The following is a 24478-nucleotide window of genomic DNA, read 5'->3' as shown; positions in this document are numbered from 1 at the left end:
TGCAGGATGATCAAGCCCTCCACATCAATGTCAGGGAGCTCAGAGCAGTTCGCCTAGCCTGCCAGGCTTCCTTGCCCCACCTGAAGGGCAGATGTGGTGCAGGTCCTGATGGACAATATCACCATGATATATTACATCTACAGGCAGGGCTGTGCCAGGTCTTCGGCCCGTTGTCAAGAAGCTCTCCACCATTGTGTGCGGTATGCCATTCATCTGATAGCCACTCACCTGCCTGGAACCAGGACCATCTTGGCAGACCATCTCAACAGGACTTTCTCGTCTTGCCACAAGTGGTCTGGAGGTGGTCAGCATAATCTTCTAGGGGTTGGGGTCTCCCCAGGTGGACCTGCTCACATACAGGCAGAACAGAAAATGCCATGTGTTTTGTTTGACACCCTGTCAGACGCCTTTCTCATTCCTTGGTCGGGAGTGTTGATGTATGCCTTCCCACCAGTGCGGTTGATTCACAGGGTCCTTGTGAAGATCAAGCAAGACAGGGCGAGAATTATCCTAGTAGCCCTACGTGGCCTTGTCAGCACTTCTTAGGCACATTACTGAGCATTTCGGTAGCAGTCTCACTGCAGCTGCCCCTCTGGCCGGATCTGCTGTCCCAGAACTATGGCAGCCTTTTGCACTCGAACCTGGCAGCGCTGCACTTGAGGTTTGGCTACTGCATGGCTAAGTGGGGCAAATAGGCATACTCAGCCCATGTTCAGCAGGTCTTGCTGGGTAGCAGGAAACCCTTCGCCAAAGCGACTTACCTAGCCAAATGGAAAAAGTTCACGTGTTGGACCTCAGAACTGCGTATTCAGTCCAAGCAGTGCTGCAAACTGCAAGACTGTGAACTCTGAGTCCACCTCCATTGATTTTGCTTGTGAGCTAAGTTCCCTCTAAGCTGTGCAGCCACACAGCTGCCTCTCCCCAATCCCCAGACCTGCTGCGGTGCCCCTCTCCCCGCCCCGACACAACCCAGCATCGAACCTGATGTGACCGGGGAACAGGCACCCCAACCCAGCCCAGCATCAAACCTGCTGTGGCTGGGCGACAGGCACCCCATCCCCCAGCCTGAACTTAGGCTGGCCTAGATCTGCCACGGCAGGGAGAAGTGCCTCTCCCTGCCCCAGTCCAGATGCTGATTCGGGGAGAGAGAGCAGGGGTGAGTCCTCTCCCCACCGTAGCCCTGGGGACCCCCATTGCACCACCACCCCAGAGCCTGCACTCCTGGCCAGAGCCCTCACCGCAACCCTGAGCCCCTCATCCCCAGCCCCAACCCAGAGGCTGCACCCCCAGCTGGAGCCCTCATCCCCCATGCACCCCAACCCTCTGCCCCAGCCCTGAGCCCCCTCCCACACTCTGAAACCCTCAGCCCCACTCAGCCACATGAATTTTGTTATGTCCACCAATATGGAGGTGATGTGTGACACATCACCTCCACATTGGTGGACATAACAAAATTAATTCCGCACATGGGTGGGAAAAATTAAAGGGAACACTGCTTGTGAGTCACCTAGAATGGCATCGACATGAGCAAGCACTCAAAGAAGAAAAAGCTGTTACCTACCTTTCGTAACTGTTCTTCTTCAAGATGTGTTGCTCATGTCCATTCCAATAACCACTCTCCTGCCCCTTTGTCGGAGTTACTGGCAAGAAGGAACTAAGAGGGTGTAGGGCCGGCAGCGCCTGATATATCAACGCATGAGTGCAGCACTCAAGGGGGCACCAAAGCTGGCCCTACGGCTATCGTTGAGGCAAAAATCTCTGATGACTGCACACGTGGGTGTGCACACACCTAGAATGGAATGAACATGAGCAACACATCTTGAAGAGCAGAAGTTTTGAAAGACAGGTAACTTTTTTAAATAATGAAGTGGCAAAATTTCCAAATGATACTAAACTACTCAAGATACTTAAGTCTAAAGCAGACTGCAAAGAGTTATAAAGGGATCTCACAAAACTGGATGTCTGGGCAACAAAATGGCAGGTGAAATTCAGTATTGACAAATGCAAAATAATGCACATTGGAAAACATAATCCCAGCTACATATATATATAGATAGATAATGATGGGGTCTAAATTAGCTGTTACCACTCAAGAAAGAGATCTTGGAGTCATTCTGAAAACAGCCACTCAGTGTGCAGCAACAGTCAAAAAAGCTAACTAAATGTTGAACTTATGCTCAAATAAATTTGTTAGTCTCTGAGGTGCCAGAAGTACTCCTCTTTTAACTAAATGTTGGTAATCATTAGGAAAGGAATAGTAATAAGACAGAAAATATAATATTGCTTCTATATAAATCCATGGTATGTCCATATCTTGAATACTTCGTGCAGATGTGGTCACCCCATCTCAAAAAAGGTATATTGGAATTGGAACAGGTACAGAAAAGGGCAGGAAAAACATTAGAGGTATAGGACAGCTTCTATGTGAGGAGAGAGTAATAAAATTGGGATTTTTCTGCTTTGAAAAGAGATAACTAAGGGGGGATATGATACAGGTCTATAAAATCATGACTGGTGTGGAGAAAGTAAACAAGAAAGTGTTATTTTCTCCTTCTCATAACAGTAGAACTAGGAGTCACCAAATGAAATTAATAGGCAGCAAGTTTAAAACAAACGAAAGGAAGTATTTCTTCACACAATGCACAGTCAATCTGTGGAACTCTTTGCCAGAGGATATTGTGAAGGCCAAGACTATACCAGCTTCAAAAAATAATTAGGTAAGTTCCTGGAGGATGGGTCCATCAATGGCTATTAGCTAGGATGGACAGGGATGCAAAAGCATGCTCTATAATGTCCCTAGCCTGTTTGCCAGGAATTGGGAATGGGTGTCAGGGCATGGATCACTTGATGATCACCTGTTCTGTTCATTCCCTCTGAAGCACCTGGCATTGACCACTGTCGGAAGAGAGAATACTGGGCTTGATGGACCATTGGTCTGATGCAATATGGCTATTCTTACGTTCTCTCTCTCCTGTCCAAAATTTCATTGCTCCGTGAGGTGAAGGATTCTGTGCTGCACCAGTGGCAAGTTTAAGGAGAAATCCCCAACTTTCCCTTGGGACCTATACAGCATACACTTCTAGCCAGCGAAGGTCACTTGATATCAGACCTTAAAATTGTGAAGTTGTTATACGTATGTAAAATAAATTCAAGTAAAGTTGTAATGGTCTGTAAGTTGTTTGTTACCATTGTCTTTTCCCTCAGTGTTGTGACCAGTTGAACTCAGGCTGGATTTGTCAAAGGATCTTAAAAGGATTTAAGTGCCCAGGTCCCTTTGCATTCCATTGGGATTTGATTTTACAGGCAGAAATGAAATATTGTAACAATGCGTCTCATTGTAAGGCTCTGAAGTATTTTTAAATAGTTTCTCTATAAAACATGCAGCAAATACGAAACACATGGTAGAGTGGTTGTGAAGATTTTATTGACACTTCTTGGGATGACCTGCATAATTCATAGTGGCTTCGCCACCATTTTCATGCCACTTAAACCTTGATAAAACACCACACAGTCATTTGTCCTCTCTCAATTAATATATTTAAAATGATAATGACATTTGTAGGATTGGAATACAAGGCTGATGCATCAAGCTTTAAATAAATATGTTGTACCACTTTGTGCATTGTCAGACATTTACTTCTGTTTCATGGCGCAATGTTGTAACAGTAAACCATTCCAGAACAATTATCAACAAGCTATGTGTTTGTAAAATATGGAGACATATTTTTTTAAAATACACAATATTACAATTTATCTATTTCCTGCCATCCTTCTGATGTTAGTTGTAGATACCTTCTAAATGTGCTAGTATATTGTAATGGGCTTTGCAGTTAATGGGAGGAAAATGGATCTACAAAATTTTAAAAACCCCATCGAGAGAGAAGTTCAGTGACAGATTAGGAGTGACTTATGTCTCAGTTCTGGCAGGTGCTGAGCACTTGTGAAAAGTGTTGAGTACACACGGTTCACAATGAGGTCCGTGCTCAGCACTTTGCAGGATTGAGTCCTTTTTATATTACTTGTATTCCTTGTGTCGAGGATGTGAAAAAATATAATATAATAAATATAATATAAAAATGAAATAATGTTGACAATGACTTTTTAGCACACTCCATGTGTAAAAGAGAGAAAAGGTGATGCAAAGAAAATAAGTACCTTTGCCAGCTCAAACACATCGAGTTGATTATATTTCCTTGGGTTTTAATTGGTCTTCATTGTTGCCTGTATGGATGTTTTGAGTGTCACAAAGGGGTGGTCTGAGCTGGCAGGGGAAGAATGGAGCCCAAGAAGCCATAGTGATTTCTTTTAAGAAAATGTATCCTTTTCATCTGAAAAGACAAAGTTTTCAGTGACAGCTTCCCTTCACAGCAGCATTTCTCATCTGCAAACAGCCAGCAGTTTTAGGAGGATATTGTTAAATACCTTTTTGTATAGCTTCACCACTTTGAAAGCCTGAAAATGTTTGTCTTGATTTCTGCTTGTCGCTGCTTCTACAGAGCCTGCAAGATGGGAGCACTCTTGTGCAGCTTTACTTTGTTGAGTTCCATGGAATTGTTTAAAATAAAATTAAAAAATGAATTGACTTCTAAACTCCAGAGGACATTCTTTACTTATCTATAGCACAGTAGGTGATGAAATGTAGGGCTTAAACTATTTGCATTTTCTCACTGACAGTGGACTCTCACTTATATCCACACTTTGCTAAACCACAGATTCTTATACGCTGCACAAAAATCTGGCAGCTTCTTCCCACGTTAGCAAACTTTTAATAGAAGAGACAGCACTCCTATCACTATGAGTTTATGACCTGAAGAAGAGCTCTGTATAGCTCAAAATCTTGTCTTTCTCACCAGCAGAAGTTGGTTCAATAAAAGACCAACCCACCCATCTTGTCTTTCCAATATTCAATCATTTATAATGAGTCTTCCCGGCTATTACTCATAATTAGCAAGGTTCTTCAGTACATTTAAATTTAAATTTTCTTAACAAGCATAGTCCAATGGATATGGCACTGGACTGGGAGTCAAAAGACTGGTATTTGTCCAGCTCTTCCACAGACCTGCTGGGCGGCCTTAGGCAAGTCACTTTCATATAGATCTTCAGGATATGATATATGTCCCAGCATGTGACTTGTCCATTGGGAGTGACTCCGTTAGTGTGCTGGACCCCAAGGACTCACATAGTTCCATAGTTTCAGAGTAGCAGCCGTGTTAGTCTGTATCCGCAAAAAGAACAGGTGCCACAAGTACTCCTATAGTTTCATAGGGGCAAGCGTGTGGCCTCTTGAGATTCCAAGACTGGGCCTTCAGGTCTCAGCAATCTCTGTCTCTCTCCATAGCTCCCTGCATTGAATTCAACTGAGACTGTTCTCCTTTAGGGTGCAATGCTTTCCGTGAATATTTGCAGCAAGAGCAGGAGCCTTTTCGAAGCAAGGTAACAGTTTATTAGTGACTTGGCTACAGAACCTGCAAGTCCTTAGGTTAGCACAGAAAAGCGTTAGATTTCTGGCTCTCGCTCTGCTGTTAGGTGTCAGTTCTCACTGTCTTTCTAGATTCTTTGCTGGTGTGGATCAGTTTCAACCAGGTTTTTTAATGATCCTTCATTCCACCACAGACAGTGAGGTGATACACAGACCTCATGTCTCCTGCGCTGCTCCAGGAGCAGCTTTGGCCCTTTCACACTCACTGGGTAGCGATGCAAAGGGAAACGACACATATAGGAGTCATAGAAATATTATAGGGAATTCCCACTTTGTCACAAATTTTTCTTTCTGTACTTCAGTTTCCTAATCTGTAAAGTAGATATTTGCCCTCCTTTTAATGTGTTTTTAGATCTACAGATGAAAAGTACTGTATTAAGTTCAGTAGTTGTATAACGTTGTTGTTCAGAAGTTTAGGCTGGTTACAGCTGATGCGTTCGTAATGTTTTTCAACCAAGTTATGACTGGTATTTAAGATGAAATTGCTTTCAGCATTGTCATGCATTATATAAAAGAATGAGACGAAGTTGGGATATTTTGCTTATCAAGAGCTTACTTTTGTGTTCATATTATGAATTCCACTTTAATTAGCCTAGTATATATTGCTATGGCCATCTTTCTTATCTTCCATAGAGAGAGCGACTGTCTCAGTATTTGTAGCAGTATATTTTGTCATATACCATGTTCCAACTGCCATATTTGCTATAATAATTTCTGCTGATTCCAGTTATATCTCCAAAAATCCATAGTCAAACTAACCTCTGTTAACAAGCCACTGACCCACCCAAGGTATCTTTTTGGGCACTGGGAACTTAATGAACCCAATTTCCCTTTTGCCCTCAGGAACAAATGTCAACAACTTAGGATGTAATTACAGTTCCATACTTAATGTGTACTGGTGCATTGTCTTTAGTCACTCTCCCTTCAGTCATCTGTGTGTAAAGCCTCTTAATTCCATTTGATTGTTTTATGTTGAAGTATGTACATGCCATGTTGTTCTACAGATGTTACAGAGAAAAGTTAGCAGTTGAGGCCCTGATCTTGCAAACACTTTCGTACGTGCTTAATTTTAGGGATATGAGCAGTCCTATTCGTTTCACTGGGTTTCTTTGCATACTTTTAGTTAAGCATATGTGTGTTTCCCAAGCCTGGTAGAGCTGATTCCACAGATCACAGAGATTTTGGATAAATATATTTTGTCTGTCTTGAGTATTAATATTCCTTGTGGTCTTTCACTTTTCAGGGAAAAAATTGAATGTTATACATCAACCACCTGGTGATGATCAAAAGAATTATTAATTGGCTTTTGAAATTCATTATAAACATAAAGATAAGCATATTGCCAGCAAGGTGTTGCACATATAGAGTGCCATCCTTTTGGATAAGATATTAAAACATGATTCCTTCTGCTTTGTTTCTGATCACTGTTGAGGTAGAAATTTAAAAAAATTAGGATAGTCACTGGGAAAAATCTGTCAAGCATAACCCAGTATCCTGGTCAATAGTAGTGCTCTTTCAAACAATTATAACAAATGCGACATCAGGAATTATAACACTCAAAAACCAGTAGGAGAACACTTTAAGCTGTCTGGTCATTCAATGACAGACCTGCGGGTGGCAATTTTGCAACAGAAAAGCTTCAAAAACAAACTCCAATGAGAAACTGCTGAGCTGGAATTGATATGCAAACTAGATACAATCAATTTAGGCTTAAATAGGGATTGGGAATGGCTGAGCCATTACAAACATTGACTCTATCTCCCCTTGTAAGTATTCTCACACTTCTTATCAAACTGTCTGTACTGGGACATCTTGATTATCACTTCAAAAGTTTTTTTCTCTTACTTAATTGGCCTCTCAGAGTTGGTAAGACAACTCCCACCTTTTCATGCTCTCTGTATGTGTATATATATCTCCTCAATATATGTTTCATTCTATGCATCCAAAGAAGGGGGCTGTAGCCCATGAGAGCTTATGCTCAAATAAATTTGGTAGTCTCTAAGATATCACAAGTATTCCTGTTCTTTTAGTGTATGAAGTAGTGCTGTGTATTTTCCTACATTATTATTGTATTGCCAATTGTTAACTCCTTGCTCTGTAAAGTACTTCTTAGAGCAGGGGTGGGCAAACTTTTTGGCCCAAGTGCCACATCTAGGTATAGAAATTGTATGGTGGGGCCATGAATGCTCACAAAATTGGGATTGGGGTGCAGAATGGGGTGAGGGCTCTTGCTGGGGGTAAGAGCTCTGGGATGGGGCCAGAAAAGAGTTCAGGATGCGGGAGGGGCTCTGGGTTGAGGCAGTGGATTGGAGTGTGGACTCTGGCTTGAGGTGTGGGCTCTGGGGTGGGGCTGGGGATGAGGGATTTGGGGTGCGGGAGGGTGTTCCGGGCTGGGACTGAAGGGTTTCGTAGGGTGGGAGGGGGATCAGGACTGGGGCAGGAGGTTGCGGTATGGAAGGGGTCAGGGGTACAGGTTCCGAGCGGCACTTTAGAAGCAGCAACATGTCCCCCCACTGGCTCCTATGCCAGGAACTGTGGCCAATGGGAGCTGTGGAGACGGCACCTGCAGACAGAACAGCACATGGAGCCCCCTGGCTGCCCCTAAACATAGGAGCTGGAAGGGGGACATGCTGCTGCTTCCGGGAGTCACAGCATGCACGGACTGGCCTCCGACCCTGCTCCTGGGCTGGAGGTGAGAGCGGGGCAAGCCCAAGACCCCGCTCCCCAGCGGGAATTCGAGGGCTGGATTAAATCAGCTGGTGGGCCGGATGTGGTCCATGAGCCGTAGTTTGCCTACTTCTGTCTTAGAGTATGAACAAATAGCTTATAAAACAAAGTCTGTCTTGTTCTAACGTTGCTCTGGCCATTTAGCTGTCACTGCTTTTGGTAAAAACTGATCATTTGGATTTTAGCCAAACCATCAATAGAAGTATTTTTATTTTTCTATGTGGTTGAAAACAAAACCCAAGTGAGAGTGAAGGTAGTACCCAGGACCAGACCCTTCTAACTTTGATTTGGTGTTGGTAAGTAATGGGTGTAAACTTGTATTGCAGCCCAAACAGCTGTAGCTGCACCAAAGATGTGGAAGAAACCAAAAGATCGGACCCAAGCCACTGAGGAGGAGTTAGAGGCGGAAACAGAGGTAAGGGGCAGTGTAATCTTCCTATATTTTACTTTGTAACCCTCTTGTAAGGCTAGCTTGGGTCGCACACTAGCACTCATTTAGCTTAGAAGCTGTAAATGGACTTGATTGTGGGGGCACACTGTCAGATACTCTCCATTATACTTGAAACAGATATCTAGTCTGCAGCTCTTTTGGATACCTAAATATGCATTCATTTTGTCTAATTTATATCCTCCCCACTCTCAGGGTCACACATCGTAACTAAAGTAGTTCAAGTGAAGGATTGCACAGATCTTGCTTTGGAGCCCATTAGAGCTCCTCAATAATTAGCCTCAGATGTTGGTATTGAGTGGTATAGCATGCCTTTCCCCTTCACAATGCTGTATTTGTGATGTCATGAACAAAGAACTATGTCATCGTGGCAGAATCAAGCTGGAGAAGCCAAGATGTGAAAGCATGGAAGTATACATGCAAACCTGCACATCAACAATAGCTACATGAATAGAGAAAATGTTCAGCAAATCTGAGATTCCCTCTACCTGTTCTCTCAAGTTTGCAGTGGTGTGAGATCCTTCTTTCTGGTAGTCTGATACAGGCCACCATCTCTATTAAGGGATAGATGATAACCCTTGGATGAACTTGCACAGCTCCTGTTGACTTCAATGGGATTATTGCAGTACATCTTCAGGAGCAGAATTTTACTTTTAAAGGGCAGTGGTGGTCTCTCAGGGTCAGAACACTAAGGAGTCTTAATGGTGTTATTTCTGTAATGTGTAGCAGAGTAAAGGGAGTTGCAACTATTGCCACTAGAAGGCCTCATTTTGGAGTCCTCTTCCCATGTAGGCCATGTTTAAATGTGCAGAAACTATTGAAAGTCTGAGAGAGTTCCACTTTTTGTACAGAGACAAACAAAAAACTAATACGAGTGCATTAATTTCATTAGGTTTGTCTTGGTGGGTTTTCTCTCCTCACGTTGCTGATTAAACTAGTTTCTGCAGTTCATCATCTGCTTTTCTGTGTGCTATCAGTCCTTTAGCAGTAACTACGTTTTTACATGTTGTGGTGCTAAGCTGAGGATAAGAGTGGAGGGAAGTTCATACATAGATATTGATGGTAGAAAAACCTTCTCAGTTTTCACTACTTTTTCAGCCAGTGATATCTTATTTTCCTCCCCAGTTGTCCTAACTGTGCTTTTGCTACCCCAAAGGTCCATATCTTGGTTACTACCCTTCCTATCAATCAACCTTTCCAGCTTGTAGAATGACAGGAGCTGCTACTGCAGCATTCCTGGTACCTGCTTTTCCAGGGAATGAGAGACATGGGGCAGGGTTCTGTTCTAATGTCAGTATAGTTGCATTGTATTTATCCTCTTCCCACACATAAGTGTTGCATTCATAACTGTATTTATCAACAGTAATCCACATATCTTATTCATAGTTTTAAAAATGTATTTTGAAAATTTATTTCAGTTCTTCTAAATATGCACTGACCCACTATAGTTATTATTTATTTGTCAAATGCTATGGTAAATAATTTTAAACATGCTGAGTGGTGGAATTGTTCATGGTCTGGTACACTATGAAGAATGCAAAGGTAACTTGAAAGTTAAACTAAAACTTTTGCTCATAAGGCATGTTTGTAAATGGTTTGTTTTGACCTGTTCTGCACACACAACCCTGGTGTCCAGCATGAGTGACAGCACTGGCATGACTTTTTGGAGAAAGCTACTGGGAGCCTAACGACATTATGTTTACATTCTTGTGGGGTTACTGTCAACATGTGTTTTAAATTATCTGGTGTAATCTAGAATTAGAAGAGTCATGAAAAAGGGGGAGTTAGCAATAGAGCCTATAATCAGATTGATTAAAACTGTCCTATATCAGCACAACTAGAAAAACTGGCTGTCTTTAGCCAAACTGGGTAAATGGAAGCATTATTTATTGTCTCTTCTGAGGGCACCCTGCATGTGGACAAGCTGTACGTTCCACAATTTTCTCTTATCACTCAAATCATTTTATTGCAGCTCTGTCATCCTTCCACTGTAGAAACATGTTGCACCAAGTTGCTTGTATCTGCAGAATTAAGCATGAGTCTCTGCTCCTAGTACATCCACCTGTCAATGAGGATGTACTAGGAGCCTCATCCCTGGTGTCAGCAGGTGCCTGCTTTTACTCTGCAGTAATGACATACAGTCTAATTATGTGTATATCCAGTTCTTAGTGGACAGGTGCCCATATCACACTTTCACATTAAATATCCTAACATCACAGTTTGCCGTCTGGTTGGCATATTCAACAGAAAGGCTCATTATTAAATGCATTGTGGGAATTGAAGTCATCATCATGCCCTTTTCAAGCCAGGGTGTGAAGTATACTGGCAGGGGGCAATGCCAGGAAAACTTGCAGTTGCCGTGTGTTTTTTTATCATTCAGTTGAGAACTCAGTCTCCAAGGCCATTTGGCATTTTCACTAATGCCAAATTTACTTAAAGAAAAATGTAGTAAATTTACATATTCTTTACTTAGGACAGTGCAGAAAGCATTTTTTAATGCTATGTTTTAGATAGTGAAGTGATAAAATTCCTCTTTTAAGCATCATAAATTAATTACACCATTTGTTTAATGGATGAATGTGGTATGAATTTGGACTTCTCCCAGGAAAATTGTGTTCCTAGCACTTCACTGTATGTAATCAGAATAAGGCTGTCCCCTTGAGCATTCTAAAATTAACATACAAAATATGGGATTTCCTGAAAAATAAAAGCCAGATGAAATTGCATTTGTGTGTTATATTAGCATTATTTATTGGAAACTGCTCCAATTTGTAGCAGGTATTTTTCGTTTAAAGAAATGACCCCTGTGAACAGGATTCTGCACTGCTTTTAGTGGAGCTGCTGTTCTCCATCAGATGAGGGAGTGAGAGATTGCATGGGTTTGGATTGCTATCTGTTACTCCTGATCATCATATTGCAGGTCTTAACTGTTCCTTCCATTCTAACTCAACAGTACATGTAGACTTTATAGGTAATATTAATCCCTTCCAGTTACACTGTTAATTGAGAATGGGTTACCTCAGAAAGAGATATTGTGTTTTGAGTAAGTGATCTTATTTACTCTGTTTCATTATAGTTATACATGTCACAGTTTAAGGTACATGTACATTATATCATTGAGCAGATGTGCTGTAGTGAATAGAATGTAGCTGCTTCACATACAGAGTGTCTTGGAAAGGGTGTTGATTTTAATCAGAATCTCTCTTGCTTCTGCTTCAGCGTAAAGCAGAAGAGGAACTCTCAGGTGACAAAGTACCTGAATCTGAACAGGATAAAATGAGCCATGGGTTCCACCTGGAAAGAGATGCTTCTGAACTTAAAAAAGCAAAAGTTGTGGAAGAAAATGGAGAGCAGGAAGCAGAGCCTATACGTAATGGTGCTGAGTTTGTTTCAGAGAGGGAAGGACCTGATGCTAATTCAGACTCCACAGAGAGCTCTGGTGAAGGGCTAGTATACCAGTATAAACCAGGTAAATCCAGCCTGCCTGAATGCATGCATGCTTTGCTTTTCTGTCTTCCCCCCTTCAGGATGAGTAAGGAATTCAGCATAGGCCCTAAGAAAAGAAGGATGCGTATGGACTGAAAGCAGTATACTCACACTGGAAGATGTTGTGTTTTACAGTATTTAGCAGTGTAGGAGGACATAAGTTTAAAAGTGTCATTTTTCCTTTCTGGTGGTGATAAAGAAGAGAGGGCTGGAGAGGAAGAGGGTGAGAGGAGAAGAAAATTCCTGGCTGCTTTAATTTATATGTCTGTATGTAGATGACTTCAGCACAAGTGCAAGTGGCTGTGTGAGGTAGCTGCCACACGCCTGGCTTTTGAAAGTCCTCTTAGGCCTGGTCCACACTACAAGGCACTTTAAATCGATTTTAAGGGCTTTTAAAATCGATTTCTGTACTCCTCCCCAACGAGAGGAGTAACCCTAAAATCGATATTACTATATCAATTTAGGCTTAGTGTGGACGGAAATCGAAGTTATTGGTCTCATTCTTTTACTGAGCTACCCAGAGTGCACCGCTCCAGAAATCGATGGTAGCCTAGGACCATGGACGCAAACCACCGAATTAATGTGCCCTAGTGTGGACACGTAAAATCGATTTTATAAAACCAGTTTTATAAAACCGGTTTTAATAATTTCGATTTTATGCTGTAGTGTAGACGTGGCCTTAGTTTTAGAAACTTTAATTAGAAGAGACATGAGAATTTTTGACACACAAAACAGAACCATCGGATCTTTTCATTAGTATAGTAGCTTTGCTGTAATATAAAACAACAGATCTCAATTTAAAGTGGGTTTAAAAGATTACACTATCAGATTTAGCTACTGAATACCAAACCAAGTTGTATAGTTTAAAAAACAATACCCAGTTATACAATTTCATAGATTTTAATGCCAGAGGGGTTGCATATGATCTAATCTAACCTACTGGCCTCTGATTTACATCTAGATATTCAAAACCTTCCATTTCTAAACTGGTCCGAGTTGGAGAAGATGATCCTTTACAAGTCTATGCTAAATTAAAGAAAATAAATAATGCATGTTAATATTCTGTCCACTCCTAGTTATCAAGCCCTGATCCAGCTATTGAATGTTATTCTGTTGTCAAATGATTAGAGCAGGGGTTGGCAACCTTTCAGAAGTGGTGTGCCAAGTCTTCATTTATTCACTCAGATTTAAGGTTTCGTGTGCCAGTAATATATTAATGTTTTTAGAAGGTCTCTTTCTATAAGTCTATAATATATAACTAAACTATTGTTGTATGTAAAGTAAATAAGGTTTTTAAAATGTTTAAGAAGCCTCATTTAAAATTAAATTAAAATGCACAGCCCCCCGGACTGGTTGCCAGGACCCAGCCGGTATGAGTGCCACTGCAAATCAACTCGCGTGCCATAGGTTGCCTACCCCTGGATTAGAGTGTGGATTCCAAGAAGACCATTATTTTCCTGGTACTTAGTGTTATAGATGCTGTCCCTGTTTTATTAATGATAGTATTTATTTTGTATAGCCTGAACTGCAGTATAATCTCACCTGTTTAGCAAAGACTCTTAAGCCATGTTCTTTACTCGTGGTTAGTACCAACTTTCAAGTATTTAATTTTTCAGATGTGGCTTCCTCTGAATAAATGAAACAACTTCCTTAATAGCTTAATAAATATAAAGTGTTAAGTAAAATAGGTAAGGAACACAGACACAAATCTTGGGAGTAAGATATAGGAGAGGAGGAATTATTGTAGTCCAATTATGCTGCTGCTGCTTCTGCAGCATTCCATTCTGTTGAAGTTCAGAGTAGCTTTTCTTACATTAACTTGCAGAAATGAGCAAATCTATTGATAGCATGATAATTCATAGCATGGCCACCAAAAAAGTAAAAAGCCTCTGGTAGTCTACTGTCTATTTATGGTAGACCACCTACTTATCAGGTAAACAGCTTTTAAAGTAAACTGCAATTTGTAAGATGTCTTTTAATAGAAACATCATGCAGAGTCAATAGTCCTACAAATTGCAGACCTTTCGGGTGGTTCATAGCCTAATTTTGGCTGTGCTTTAACTTGTTCCTAAAAGGAATGAAACAAGTGCATCCCTTTTTAAAGCAAAGAGCACTTTATTTTTATTCTGCAAGGCCATCTTGACTAGTTTGCACAATAATCAACAGTTGTTAGATCTTTTCAAAATATCCAGATTTTTCCTTTTAGTAGATTTTAGGAAGAATTCTCCATTTGGCCTTGGTTTGCTCTGCATGTAAGAAGGCTGACTCTGACATTTACTATCTGCTTACTTTTCACACTATAATTTCTTTTTAGGAAACTTCCAAGAGAAAAAGTTGAGTGTATGTAATTGTTATTTTTGCTATTTTCAATATTTATCCACATACAAATGGGAAGCAGTGTGGTCCAGTGGATTTGGATTTCTCGCCTGCTGAACTGGCAAAGGCCCTGTTTTCCTCATATGTAAAATGTGCATAGTGATAAAAATACTTTGAGATCTGTGGGTGAAAATCACTGTAAAAGGTCTAGGTATTGTAATCCTTTGTATATGGTATATTGTGTTTCTCAATGAAAAGCTTGTTGTTTCGAACAAGTTTCTCTTTGTGGTCATGGTGGTGCGGGAGATGTCATAATGTAGAGAATCTGAACTTAAGGTTCAAAGGAATTAAATGAGGAAAGAGTAGAAAGATGTAGGAAGAAAAGTTTAATAGAATAGGCTGAGGTAGGAAACAGCAATGCAGTTCAGTCTCAGTAAAACACACAAAAAAGAATCTCATATGTTTTTCTTCAGATAAAAATGTGTTTTCCCATTTATGAGCCTGATTAATCAACCTGGCTGTTGAGCTAGTAGATGTTTTCAAGTGCTTGCTCATGTCGATTCCAAGTAGGTGTGCGCGTGCCGCGTGCACAGTCACCGGAAGGCTTTTCCCCTAGCAGTATCTGCTGGGTTGGTTCAGGCACCCTGCCAGCCTACCACCCGTTCAGTTCCTTCTTACTGCCAGTGACATTCATTGGAGCGTTCCCTTCTCTTGTTTGCACCTTGAGCAATCTCCTAGTGGACTCTTAGTTTAATCCGTAAATAGTTAAGATAGTTGTTAGCAGGTCTGCTCCTTCCTGAATCTCAGCCCGGGCTCATATGCAGACACATTCCTCCTTCCTTGGAAGGACCACCTGTTCTGCGCATTTCTGCCTATTCCACTTGTCCACAAGGTTCTGCTCAAGGTCAGAAAGGAAGGAGCCTTGGTGATATTGATAGCGTCAAACCTGGCCCTATCAGCACTGGTATACCACTGTCCTGGAGCTGTCAGTGGACACCCCGATCATCCTGCCCCTAGTTCTGGACCTGATCACCCAGGACCACAGCCGTCTCCGGCATCCCAACCTCAAATCTCTCCACCTCACGGCATAGAGGCTTCATGGTTAAATCCACTAGAGCTGACATGTTTGGGGCCCATTAAGGAAGTCCTCCTTGGCAGTAGGAAACCATGTACTAGGGCAACCTACTTGGCCAAGTGGAAGAGATTCTCGATTTGAAAGTTATGGAATCATATTTCTATGATGCAGTCAGTACCCTTAATCTTGGACTATCTGCTGCTCTTAAAGTAGCAAGGACTGTTGATGTCGTCAATAAAGGTTCACCTGGCTGCCATTTCGGTGTTTCACCCAGGGGTTGCTAGTCAATCACTGTTCGCTAACCCAATAGTTGGCCGTTTTCCTAAAGGACGTGAAAGGTTATACCTGCAAGTACAACTGTGATCCCTACATGGGACCTCAGCCTAGCACTTTCAAAACTAATGGAGCCCCCTTTAAGCCCCTAGTGACATGCTAACTACTCTACCTGTCAAGGAAGGTGGCATTTCTGGTGGCAATAACCTCAGCTAGGAGGGTATCCGAGTGTAGGGCCCTAACATCCAAACCTCCTTACACTATCTTCTATAAGAACAAGGTACAGCTTCAGCCTCATCCAGCCTTTCTTCCAAAGGTCATCTTAGTTTCATGCCAATCAGGACATTTTTCTCCCAGTTTTTTACCCTAAGCCACACACTAATAGCCAGGAACAAAAACTCCGTTCCCTGGATGTTCGGTGGGCATTGGCCTTTTATATTGAACGGACAAAGCCATTTTGAAAATCGAACCAGCTTTTTGTTGCAGTAGCAGACAGGATGAAGGGCCTCCTGGTGTCTTCCCAAAGTCATCATGGATTTCGTTCTGTATCTGGGCCTGTTATGATTTGGCAAAGATACTTGCCCCCTCACTGACAGCACATTCCACAAGGGCACAGGCCTCCATGGTGGCAGTCCTGGCACAGGTCTCAATCCAGGAGATCTGCAGGGCCATAACATGGTCATCAGTCCACACCTTTACTTCTCACTATGCCATTACTCAGCATTCCAGGGACGATACAGCATTTGGCAGAGCAGAGCTGGCACAGGTCTCAATCCAGGAGATCTGCAGGGCCATAACATGGTCATCAGTCCACACCTTTACTTCTCACTATGCCATTACTCAGCATTCCAGGGACGATACAGCATTTGGCAGAGCAGAGCTTCAGTCGGTGAGTCAATGAATTCCAACCCCACCTCTAAGGTACTGCTTAGTAGTCACCTATTGGAATCAACGTGAGCAAGCACTCGAAGAATCAAAAACAGTTACCCACCTCTCCTAACTGTTGTTCTTCAAGATGTGTTGCTCATGTCCATTTCAAGACTCACATGCCTATCCCTTTGTTGGAGTGAACAGAAGGAATTGAAGAGGCGGTGGGTTGGCAGGGCCCTATATGCGATTCCATGAAGGCATGACTCCAGGGGGCAACTGAACCAACCCGCTGGGGACCGCTAGGGGAAAAGCCTTCCAGCCACCATGCACACAGAGCGCACATACCTACTTGGAATGGACATGAGCAACACGTCTAGAAGAACAACAGTTAGGAGAGGTAGATAAGTTTTGGGTTTTTTTCTTTTCTATTTTCAAACACTGCAGCCAGCAGAGAAAATCATGGCTCCAGATCCTCAGATGCTAATTTTCTGTAGACTGTGGGTATACACTTTGTTCTCAGACAAGCAAGTTATTCTGTTTCCCTACTACAATCAGCTTCCTCCTTTTGAGAAAGCCCTAAATAAATTGGTGAAAAATTTTAATACCTTACATGTGCCTGACTGCTCATCTGCAGTTGTCCTTGTCCCTCATGGTTCTGCCATTTGTCTTACCTTAAACATTGACATTGTAAAGCAAAAAACTTTGAGATTTTCAAACTGCAATTGAACTCTGTTCTCCTCCCAGCGTAGAGTGCTCAGAAGTCAAAGCATTTTGTTGCCATGTTTTCAAAAACTCTGATTTTGCTCCTCCATTCCTGAATGTGTTTACCTAAAAGAGCTCTAGCCTGGATTTTTATTGTGTCTATCTAGCATCTAGTCATGGGTGAAAGTTGTTGACGTTAGTACTTTATGTGACTCCTCCTGGACTTGGCTGTGTGCTCCCCATTGCTTATGCTCTGACAATTTAACTTGTTTTTTCCTAAGTGAAAATTTGAAAAACAATTTTAGTCAAAGATACCTTCCTCCAGGTTTATCTAAAGTGTACTTTCCAGGAACAAAGCTCTTTGTGTTGCCTATGAACCTGAGCCGTCTTGTGTCATTACAGAACAGTGGAAGCCCATGAATCCCGAAGGGAAGAAGCAATACGATAGGGAGTTCCTGCTGGATTTCCAGTTCATGCCTGCCTGTATACAGAAACCGGAAGGGCTGCCTCCCATTAGTGATGTGGTCCTCGACAAGGTGAGAGGAGACCCAGTAAAACAGGTGTGTGCAAATTCTGTAATAAAGAGGTGAAGATACTAAGAATCATTTGACTGAATGGGAATTGGATGAGAAAGAGGGGGTTTACCTTTTAAATGCCAAGAATCTGAATTTCCCAATGCTAGCAGCACATCCAGGTTCATGGTTCTCTTGGATATTCAGTTACCATCAGGAATTAATATAAATGACTGTTGAGTCTAATGCAAACTAGAGTATTTGGTGAGCCTTTTGGCATATGTTTTGTCAGCAAGGGAATGGGGATGGTATTTGGTTAAAGCCACATATTATAAAATAACACAGGCTTGGGCCGTGGTTTTCAAACTTTCTTTCTGGTGACCCAGCTGAAAAAAATTGTTGATGCCTGCAACTCAACGGAGCTGGGGATGGGGGGTTTGGGTGTGGGAAGGGGCTCTGGGCTGGAGTAGGAGGTTGTGGTTGGGGAGGGGTTCGGAGCTCTGGGTTGGGGGGCAGGCTCTAGGATGGGGCCGGGGATGAGTAGTTCGGGGTGCAGGAGGAGGCTCTGGGTTTGTGGGGAGCTCAGGAATGGGGCAGGGGATTGGAGTGTGGGAGGGGGTGAGGGCTCTAGGCTGTGGCTGCAGGCTGTGGGGTAGGGCCAGGGATGAGGGGTTTGGGTTGCAGGAAGGGGCTCCAGGTTGGGAGGGGAGGCTCAGGGTTGGGGTTGGATTACCTCAGGCAGCTCCTGGTCAGTGGCGGAGTGGGGGTGCTAAGGCAGGCTGCCTGCCTGTCCTGGCACCACGGACCATGCTGCATCCTGGAAGCAGCCAGCAGCAAGTCCGGCTCCTAGGTGGAGGCATGCAAGCAGCTCCACGTGGCTCTCACATGCCGGCACCGCCTCCTCCCAGGAACTGGCCAATGGGAGTGCAGAACCAGTGATCAGGGCAGGGACAGTGTGCAGAGCCCCGTGGCCGCCTTGCCTAGGAGCCAGACCTGCTGCTGGCCACTTCCAGGGCACAACGCGGTGTCAGAAGAAGTAGGGACTAGCCTGCCTTAGCCAGGCAGCACTGCTGATGGGACTTTTAAAAGCACAGCTGTCAGTGCTGACCAGAGCCATCATGACCCAGTGCCTTCCATTCTGCGACCCAGTACTGGATTGCTACCCACAGTTTGAAAACCACTGGATTTGAGTGTGATCAATTCATGAACATGAACTGACCATCAGTGCGGACTCGTTTTTTTTAAAATGTGCTTCACTATGAGATTATATTGTTTAGTTGACACTATCACATAAATATGGTGACATGGAGTCGCCCAAATGTCATTACACAATGAATCTTCTCATTATCTTTTTGTATCTCTTGCAGGAAAGTTATTCATGATTATTTTTAAAGAGTTAGTCCTAGGAAGTCTCACCTCAGTTACAGCCATGTAAATCTGTTGACTCCTGCAGATTTACACTTACTTGACAGAACAGATTTGGGCACCTAAGATTCAAGCACGAATCAGAGTATTTGTGATTTCCTACTGGGTGAACATTTCCACTTTAAACTTCCAGGGACTGGCAATGTTGTAAAACCCAGCTATGTCCTTAGGAAAGGCTTTATCCAACTGCCCTTTCAGTTTTCTGTGACCTCACCTGGTCATAATCTTTTGAGGTTTCTTTGCTTACTCAGCCATTTACCTTGTTAAAACTGAGGATATTTGTTTCAGATCAGATGACAGTTTTGTGATCCTTAACCATGACCATCAAATTTATTGCTCAAATAGCAGTGCAACTTAGCCATTTTTTTATTATCTATAAGTCACGTCAAACCGTGACAAATTTTCCAAAGTTCTCATGGTCCTTGTTGTGGATTTATGTAACAGCCATTGGTGTAAGGCATGGCACAAATGAATTACAATTTTTTTTTGTGTAACTGAGGCTATTAATAGAAAACATTATACCTATTGTTTGCTAAAACAACAAATATATGTTGTAATCCTGCTTATCACTGATTGAAATGTTGGCAGAGGACTGTTAACAGATTGCACGTGTTTGTAATAACCACATCACAGAAGTTTAACAAACTCTTTTCGTTGTTGTTGATGTTCCGCTGGCAGATAAATCAGCAAAAATTGTCAATTCGAACTCTGGACCCTCGGATATTGCCTCGAGGACCAGACTTCACACCAGCCTTTGCCGATTTCGGGAGGCAAACCTCCGGAGGAAGGGGAGTAGCTGTAAGTATGAACTATCTCCAGGCATGCTAAGTTAAAAACTGGCCTTGATATCTGTGAAATCTAACCTAAAGCCTTTTAGGGATCTTAGATATTTTGGTTTCTATTCAGTCTGCCTAAAGTAGAGAAGTTATTTTCTTTGAGAACTAATATAGAAACAAATAAAATCATTGTGAGTGCTTTTAACTTGATAGAAATTGGGGTAAATGGGTTTGGTAATAATTTTTCTCCTTTCTTGCTCAAAAGAGATCTACTTCAAAATCATCCTTGCAGCAGTGGGGCACAGCCTCCGTTGTACCAGTGGCCACTTTGGTAACATCCCAGGAGCTTGGAGGACGTAGCTGATTTAAATACATATTTTTCATACAGTTGCATAAGTTTTGTGTCCTTGTGTGTTCTCACATAAATCCATTTATATTAAACGCAAATAAATAAACTATATTTTTCTAATTGAATAGCTTGCTTTCTCTTTGTTCTATTTCTTTTATTTTTTTTCTTTCCGCTTGCCACTTTGCTTCATTCACACTATTTTCTCTTTCCTTTCTTTGTGTTCTCTCTCTTTTATATTATGATTTCTTTCCTTCTCCTCTGTTTTCCTATCTCTGCCCTGTCTCCTGAATTCTAAAAAACTTCCCCCTCAATTCTTACTTCTTCCCTTCCTCTCACATTCCCTGTTCCTGGCTCACGACTGGCTGAAGAGTGCTGCCTCACTAAGAAGGCCAAGCCAGCTGCAGCCTGAAGACAGAGACTGCTGTGATTGGATGAAAATAAGGCTCAGTTTTGCTCTGCGCTGCTCTGCTCTGCCACCAGCTGATGCTGTATTCAATTGTGTGTCTCAGCTGTGCAGCAAGGAGTGCATTTCACTTCTGCTTCTCACTGATCTGCAGCTGTTTGAAGCTGGAAGCAGGAGAGGAGCAGCAAGCAACTGAAACGGGAAATGGCTTCTAGAGGAGGGAACGGGAAGAGAATTCATCCTTTAGAACTAATAGTTTCCAGTAAGAAATCTCTCCAAATATCATTCACGTTCGCATTAGCAACTTTCCAGGATATTAGCATTCAAAAGAGCAAAGTTGATTGGGGCTTTGTATAAATATAGTGTATCCATTTTGAAAGGTAATACTGTGAACTTAGTGTGTGTGCCTGTCTTTGATAGCTTTAAATCTTGCTTTTAGTCTCAAAAAATGATGGTACTCAGCCTTGAAGCATTGATGCAGTTAAAGATGGCAACATAGTTTTTTATTCAGAAACTCTTCAGTGGGCTGCAGGTTGCACGCCAGTGCCATACAGCATTAGTTCTTCTTGAGTGATGGTCCCTATTTTATTCCACTGAGGAATTATGCCTGCGCACTATGCGTCCGGAGTTAGAGAATTTGAAAGTAGTGTCTGTTGGTCCACGCATGCGCCATGGCTCACCTTGTGCTTCCATTTGAGGTGCTGAGGGGCAGGGCGGACCAACTGTGTCTCCAGTTCCTTTTCAGCGATGCATGGTCTGGATTAGAACTTCCAGGGTCCTCGTCTCTGACACACTTCTGAAAAGATAGTTGTAAATAGCTTTAATGAGTTTTTAGTGGTTTTACCAGTTTTATTTTCTCTTAGTTTTAATAGTTAATACTTTTAGCACTTGTTTTTAGATAGGCTTTGAGGTTTTCATCCCCACATACGGGTACCAGACAATACCCAGGACTCCAGGCTTCAAACTTTGTGCCTTCTGCCTGCAATCCTTTTTGGTCAGCAACAACCACCAATGCTGCCTCTACTGCCTGGGAGAAACTCACATCATGGCCAGGTGCAGTATTTGCCAATCCTTCCCCAGCTGCACCCGAGAAGTCTGGACACTTTGCCTCTAGAAGTGTCTCATGGGGCATGCCATGAGACCACACTTGGACCCAGACCAGGGAACACTCCCTGTGCAATGGCCTGATTCAGCGAGGAGCATGCCTCCTGCTACTTCATCTGCCTCTGGTGCCAGCAGAACTGCCCCCATGGTGGGGCCTGGTTAAGAGGTAAGGAAGCCGTCCTGTAATCATGAGACTAAGTATTTCTCTAAATCAAAGAAGATCAACACTCCTTTCACCAGCTCAGCCCAAGGGGACTAAGTATGTTCTAAGTCTCACAGGCACAGGAAAAAGGCCCATAAACAATAGGACCCAGCAGTACTAGGCATCAATCCATTGGTACCATCATCTCCAGCACCCCACAAGATGCGGGACTGTCCCATACTGGGAAAGATCCAAACGCCAGTACCAATGCCTGGAAAGAGAGAGTGCCAGGGATATCTGGAGCCATGGCTGCATCTCAGGACATTTTTTCCTTGCTGGACCCAGAGTCACCCCTTCCATTGGGTGCCTCTACTTTTAGAGAGATTATATCCCATGCAAGGGATGTGTCTCCGATACGAGGTCCCTCACCCTCTGCACCGATGCTCTACACTCTTCCACTGGCTCCGATGGTACCACCTGTGACAGGGTCAGGTCAGATGGCTACAGGAGAGTGATAGAAGGCAGATATATTAGCCCCAGGTTAAGTAGGTCCCCTTTCCCTGGGTAAGGTAACAGGGAAGGTTCCAGAACAATCAGGAGCTTCCTGGAAACAATTAAGGCAGACAGGCTGATTAGAACACCTGCAACCAATCAAGAAGCTGCTAGAATCAATTAAGGCAGGCTAATCAGGGCACCTGGGTTTAAAAGGCAGCTCACTTCAGTTTGTGGTGCGTGTATGAGGAGCTGGGAGCAAGAGGTGCAAGGAGCTGAGAGTTAGAGTGAGAGGCTGTGCTGCTGGAGGACTGAGGAGTACAAGCATTATCAGACACCAGGAGAAAGGTCCTATGGTGAGGATAAAGAAGGTGTTTGGAGGAGGCCATGGGGAAGTAGCCCAGGGAGTTGTAGCTGTTATGCAGCTGTTACAGGAGGCACTATAGACAGCTACAATCCACAGGGCCCTGGGCTAGAACCCGGAGTAGAGGGTGGGCCCGGGTTCCCCCCAAACCTCCCAACTCCTGATCCAACACAGGAAGATCTCTGAGGATAGCAAAATCCGCCAATAAGGCAGGACCGACCAAGGTAGAGAAGGAACTTTGTCACACACCATTAAAACCAGAGTGCGCCATCTCTTTTTCAGAGGAGTCAGAACTGAGAGAACCACCGCCTTTATCATACCACCCTTATGCACCATCGCAGAGACCACCACATCTCTGGCAACAACTACCACCTCAGCTACCGCAGAGCCACTGGTACCCCATGCCATGGGACCACCACAATCTCTGTTGGATCCAGCCTATTGGCCATATTGGAGACACTGGGCACAATACCACCCCTCGAAACTCGCCTGATCTGTGAGGGAACTGTCACCTGCCTTCCCCTTGAGGGATCCTTCCAGCAGGCATATGGATCCAGTGGTGGAGAGAGAACTTTTTAGCATGGTCCGAGCAGTTCCACTGGAACTGGCAAGATTCCTTTTCTCCTCACCAGATGAAGTGGTGGCTACATCATCCACTTCCCCAGCAGATAACTTCAGGCAATTCCAGGAGCTGTTATAGAGAGTCATGGTGGAACTCCAGATTCCTTTAGAAGAGATCCAAGACTTCCAGCACAAGCTTCTGGATGTCCTTGACACCTTGGGGCTGACAAGAATAGCATTGCCAATTAACTAAGCTAGACGGGAGCCTTCCAGAATAGTGTGGTACACCCCTGCCACATGCATGGCTACTATGTTCCGGCCAAAGGATCTGACTTTATTTTCTCCCATCCACCTCCAAATTCCGTAGTAGCCCAGGCTGCTGCAGAAAGGGCCAAACAGCAACACCTTTGAGCCACACCTGCTGATAAGGAAGGGAAACATCTAGATCTTCTAGGACATAAACTTTTCTCATCTTCTAGCCTACAATTCAGAGTCACTAATTATTAGCCAAATGTGACTTCCTAAATTACAATAAATTCAAGGAATTTGCTGTTAGCCTTCCACAACAAGATCATGCTCATTTTCAGGCAATTGTTGATGGCAGGAAGCTCATGGTCAAAGCTGCTCTCCAACGGGGGAGGGATAGCTCAGTGGTTTGAGCATTGGCCTGCTAAACCCAGGGTTGTGAGTTTAATCCTTGAGGGGGCCACTTAGGGATTTGGGGCAAAATCAGTACTTGTTCCTGCTAGTGAAGGCAGGGGGCTGGACTCAATGACCTTGCAAGGTCCCTTCCAGTTCTATGAGATAGCTATATCTCCATGTGCAATAGATGCAGCAGATTCCTCCTCTAGGGCCATGGCTACAGCAATAGTCATGCATAGATAGTCTTGGCTCCATTCTTCTGGTTTTCCTAGGGAGGTCCAAAATACCAGTGAGAGCCTCCCTTTTGACAAATCCCATCTTTTAAACCAGAA

The 24478-nt window shown here is 43.2% G+C and overlaps 1 protein-coding gene across 3 annotated transcripts in view; it reads left to right on the top strand.

The window, feature by feature from the left end:
- EIF4G3 (eukaryotic translation initiation factor 4 gamma 3) overlaps nt 1–24478 on the top strand; it is a 513419-nt gene that overhangs the window by 390114 nt on the left and 98827 nt on the right. For all 3 annotated transcript variants that reach the window (XM_030537664.1, XM_030537665.1, XM_030537663.1), the window contains 4 exons: nt 8533–8621; nt 11874–12123; nt 17779–17936; nt 19992–20111. In XM_030537664.1, coding sequence (XP_030393524.1) covers nt 8533–8621; nt 11874–12123; nt 17779–17936; nt 19992–20111 — 617 coding nt within the window. The remainder of the gene's footprint in view (nt 1–8532; nt 8622–11873; nt 12124–17778; nt 17937–19991; nt 20112–24478) is intronic.

This window comes from Gopherus evgoodei, chromosome 18 (genome assembly GCF_007399415.2).
Source record: "Gopherus evgoodei ecotype Sinaloan lineage chromosome 18, rGopEvg1_v1.p, whole genome shotgun sequence".
Lineage (NCBI taxonomy): Eukaryota > Metazoa > Chordata > Testudines > Testudinidae > Gopherus > Gopherus evgoodei.
The sequence above is the reverse complement of the archived record's forward strand: the minus strand, read 5'-3'. Positions and strand labels throughout refer to the sequence as shown.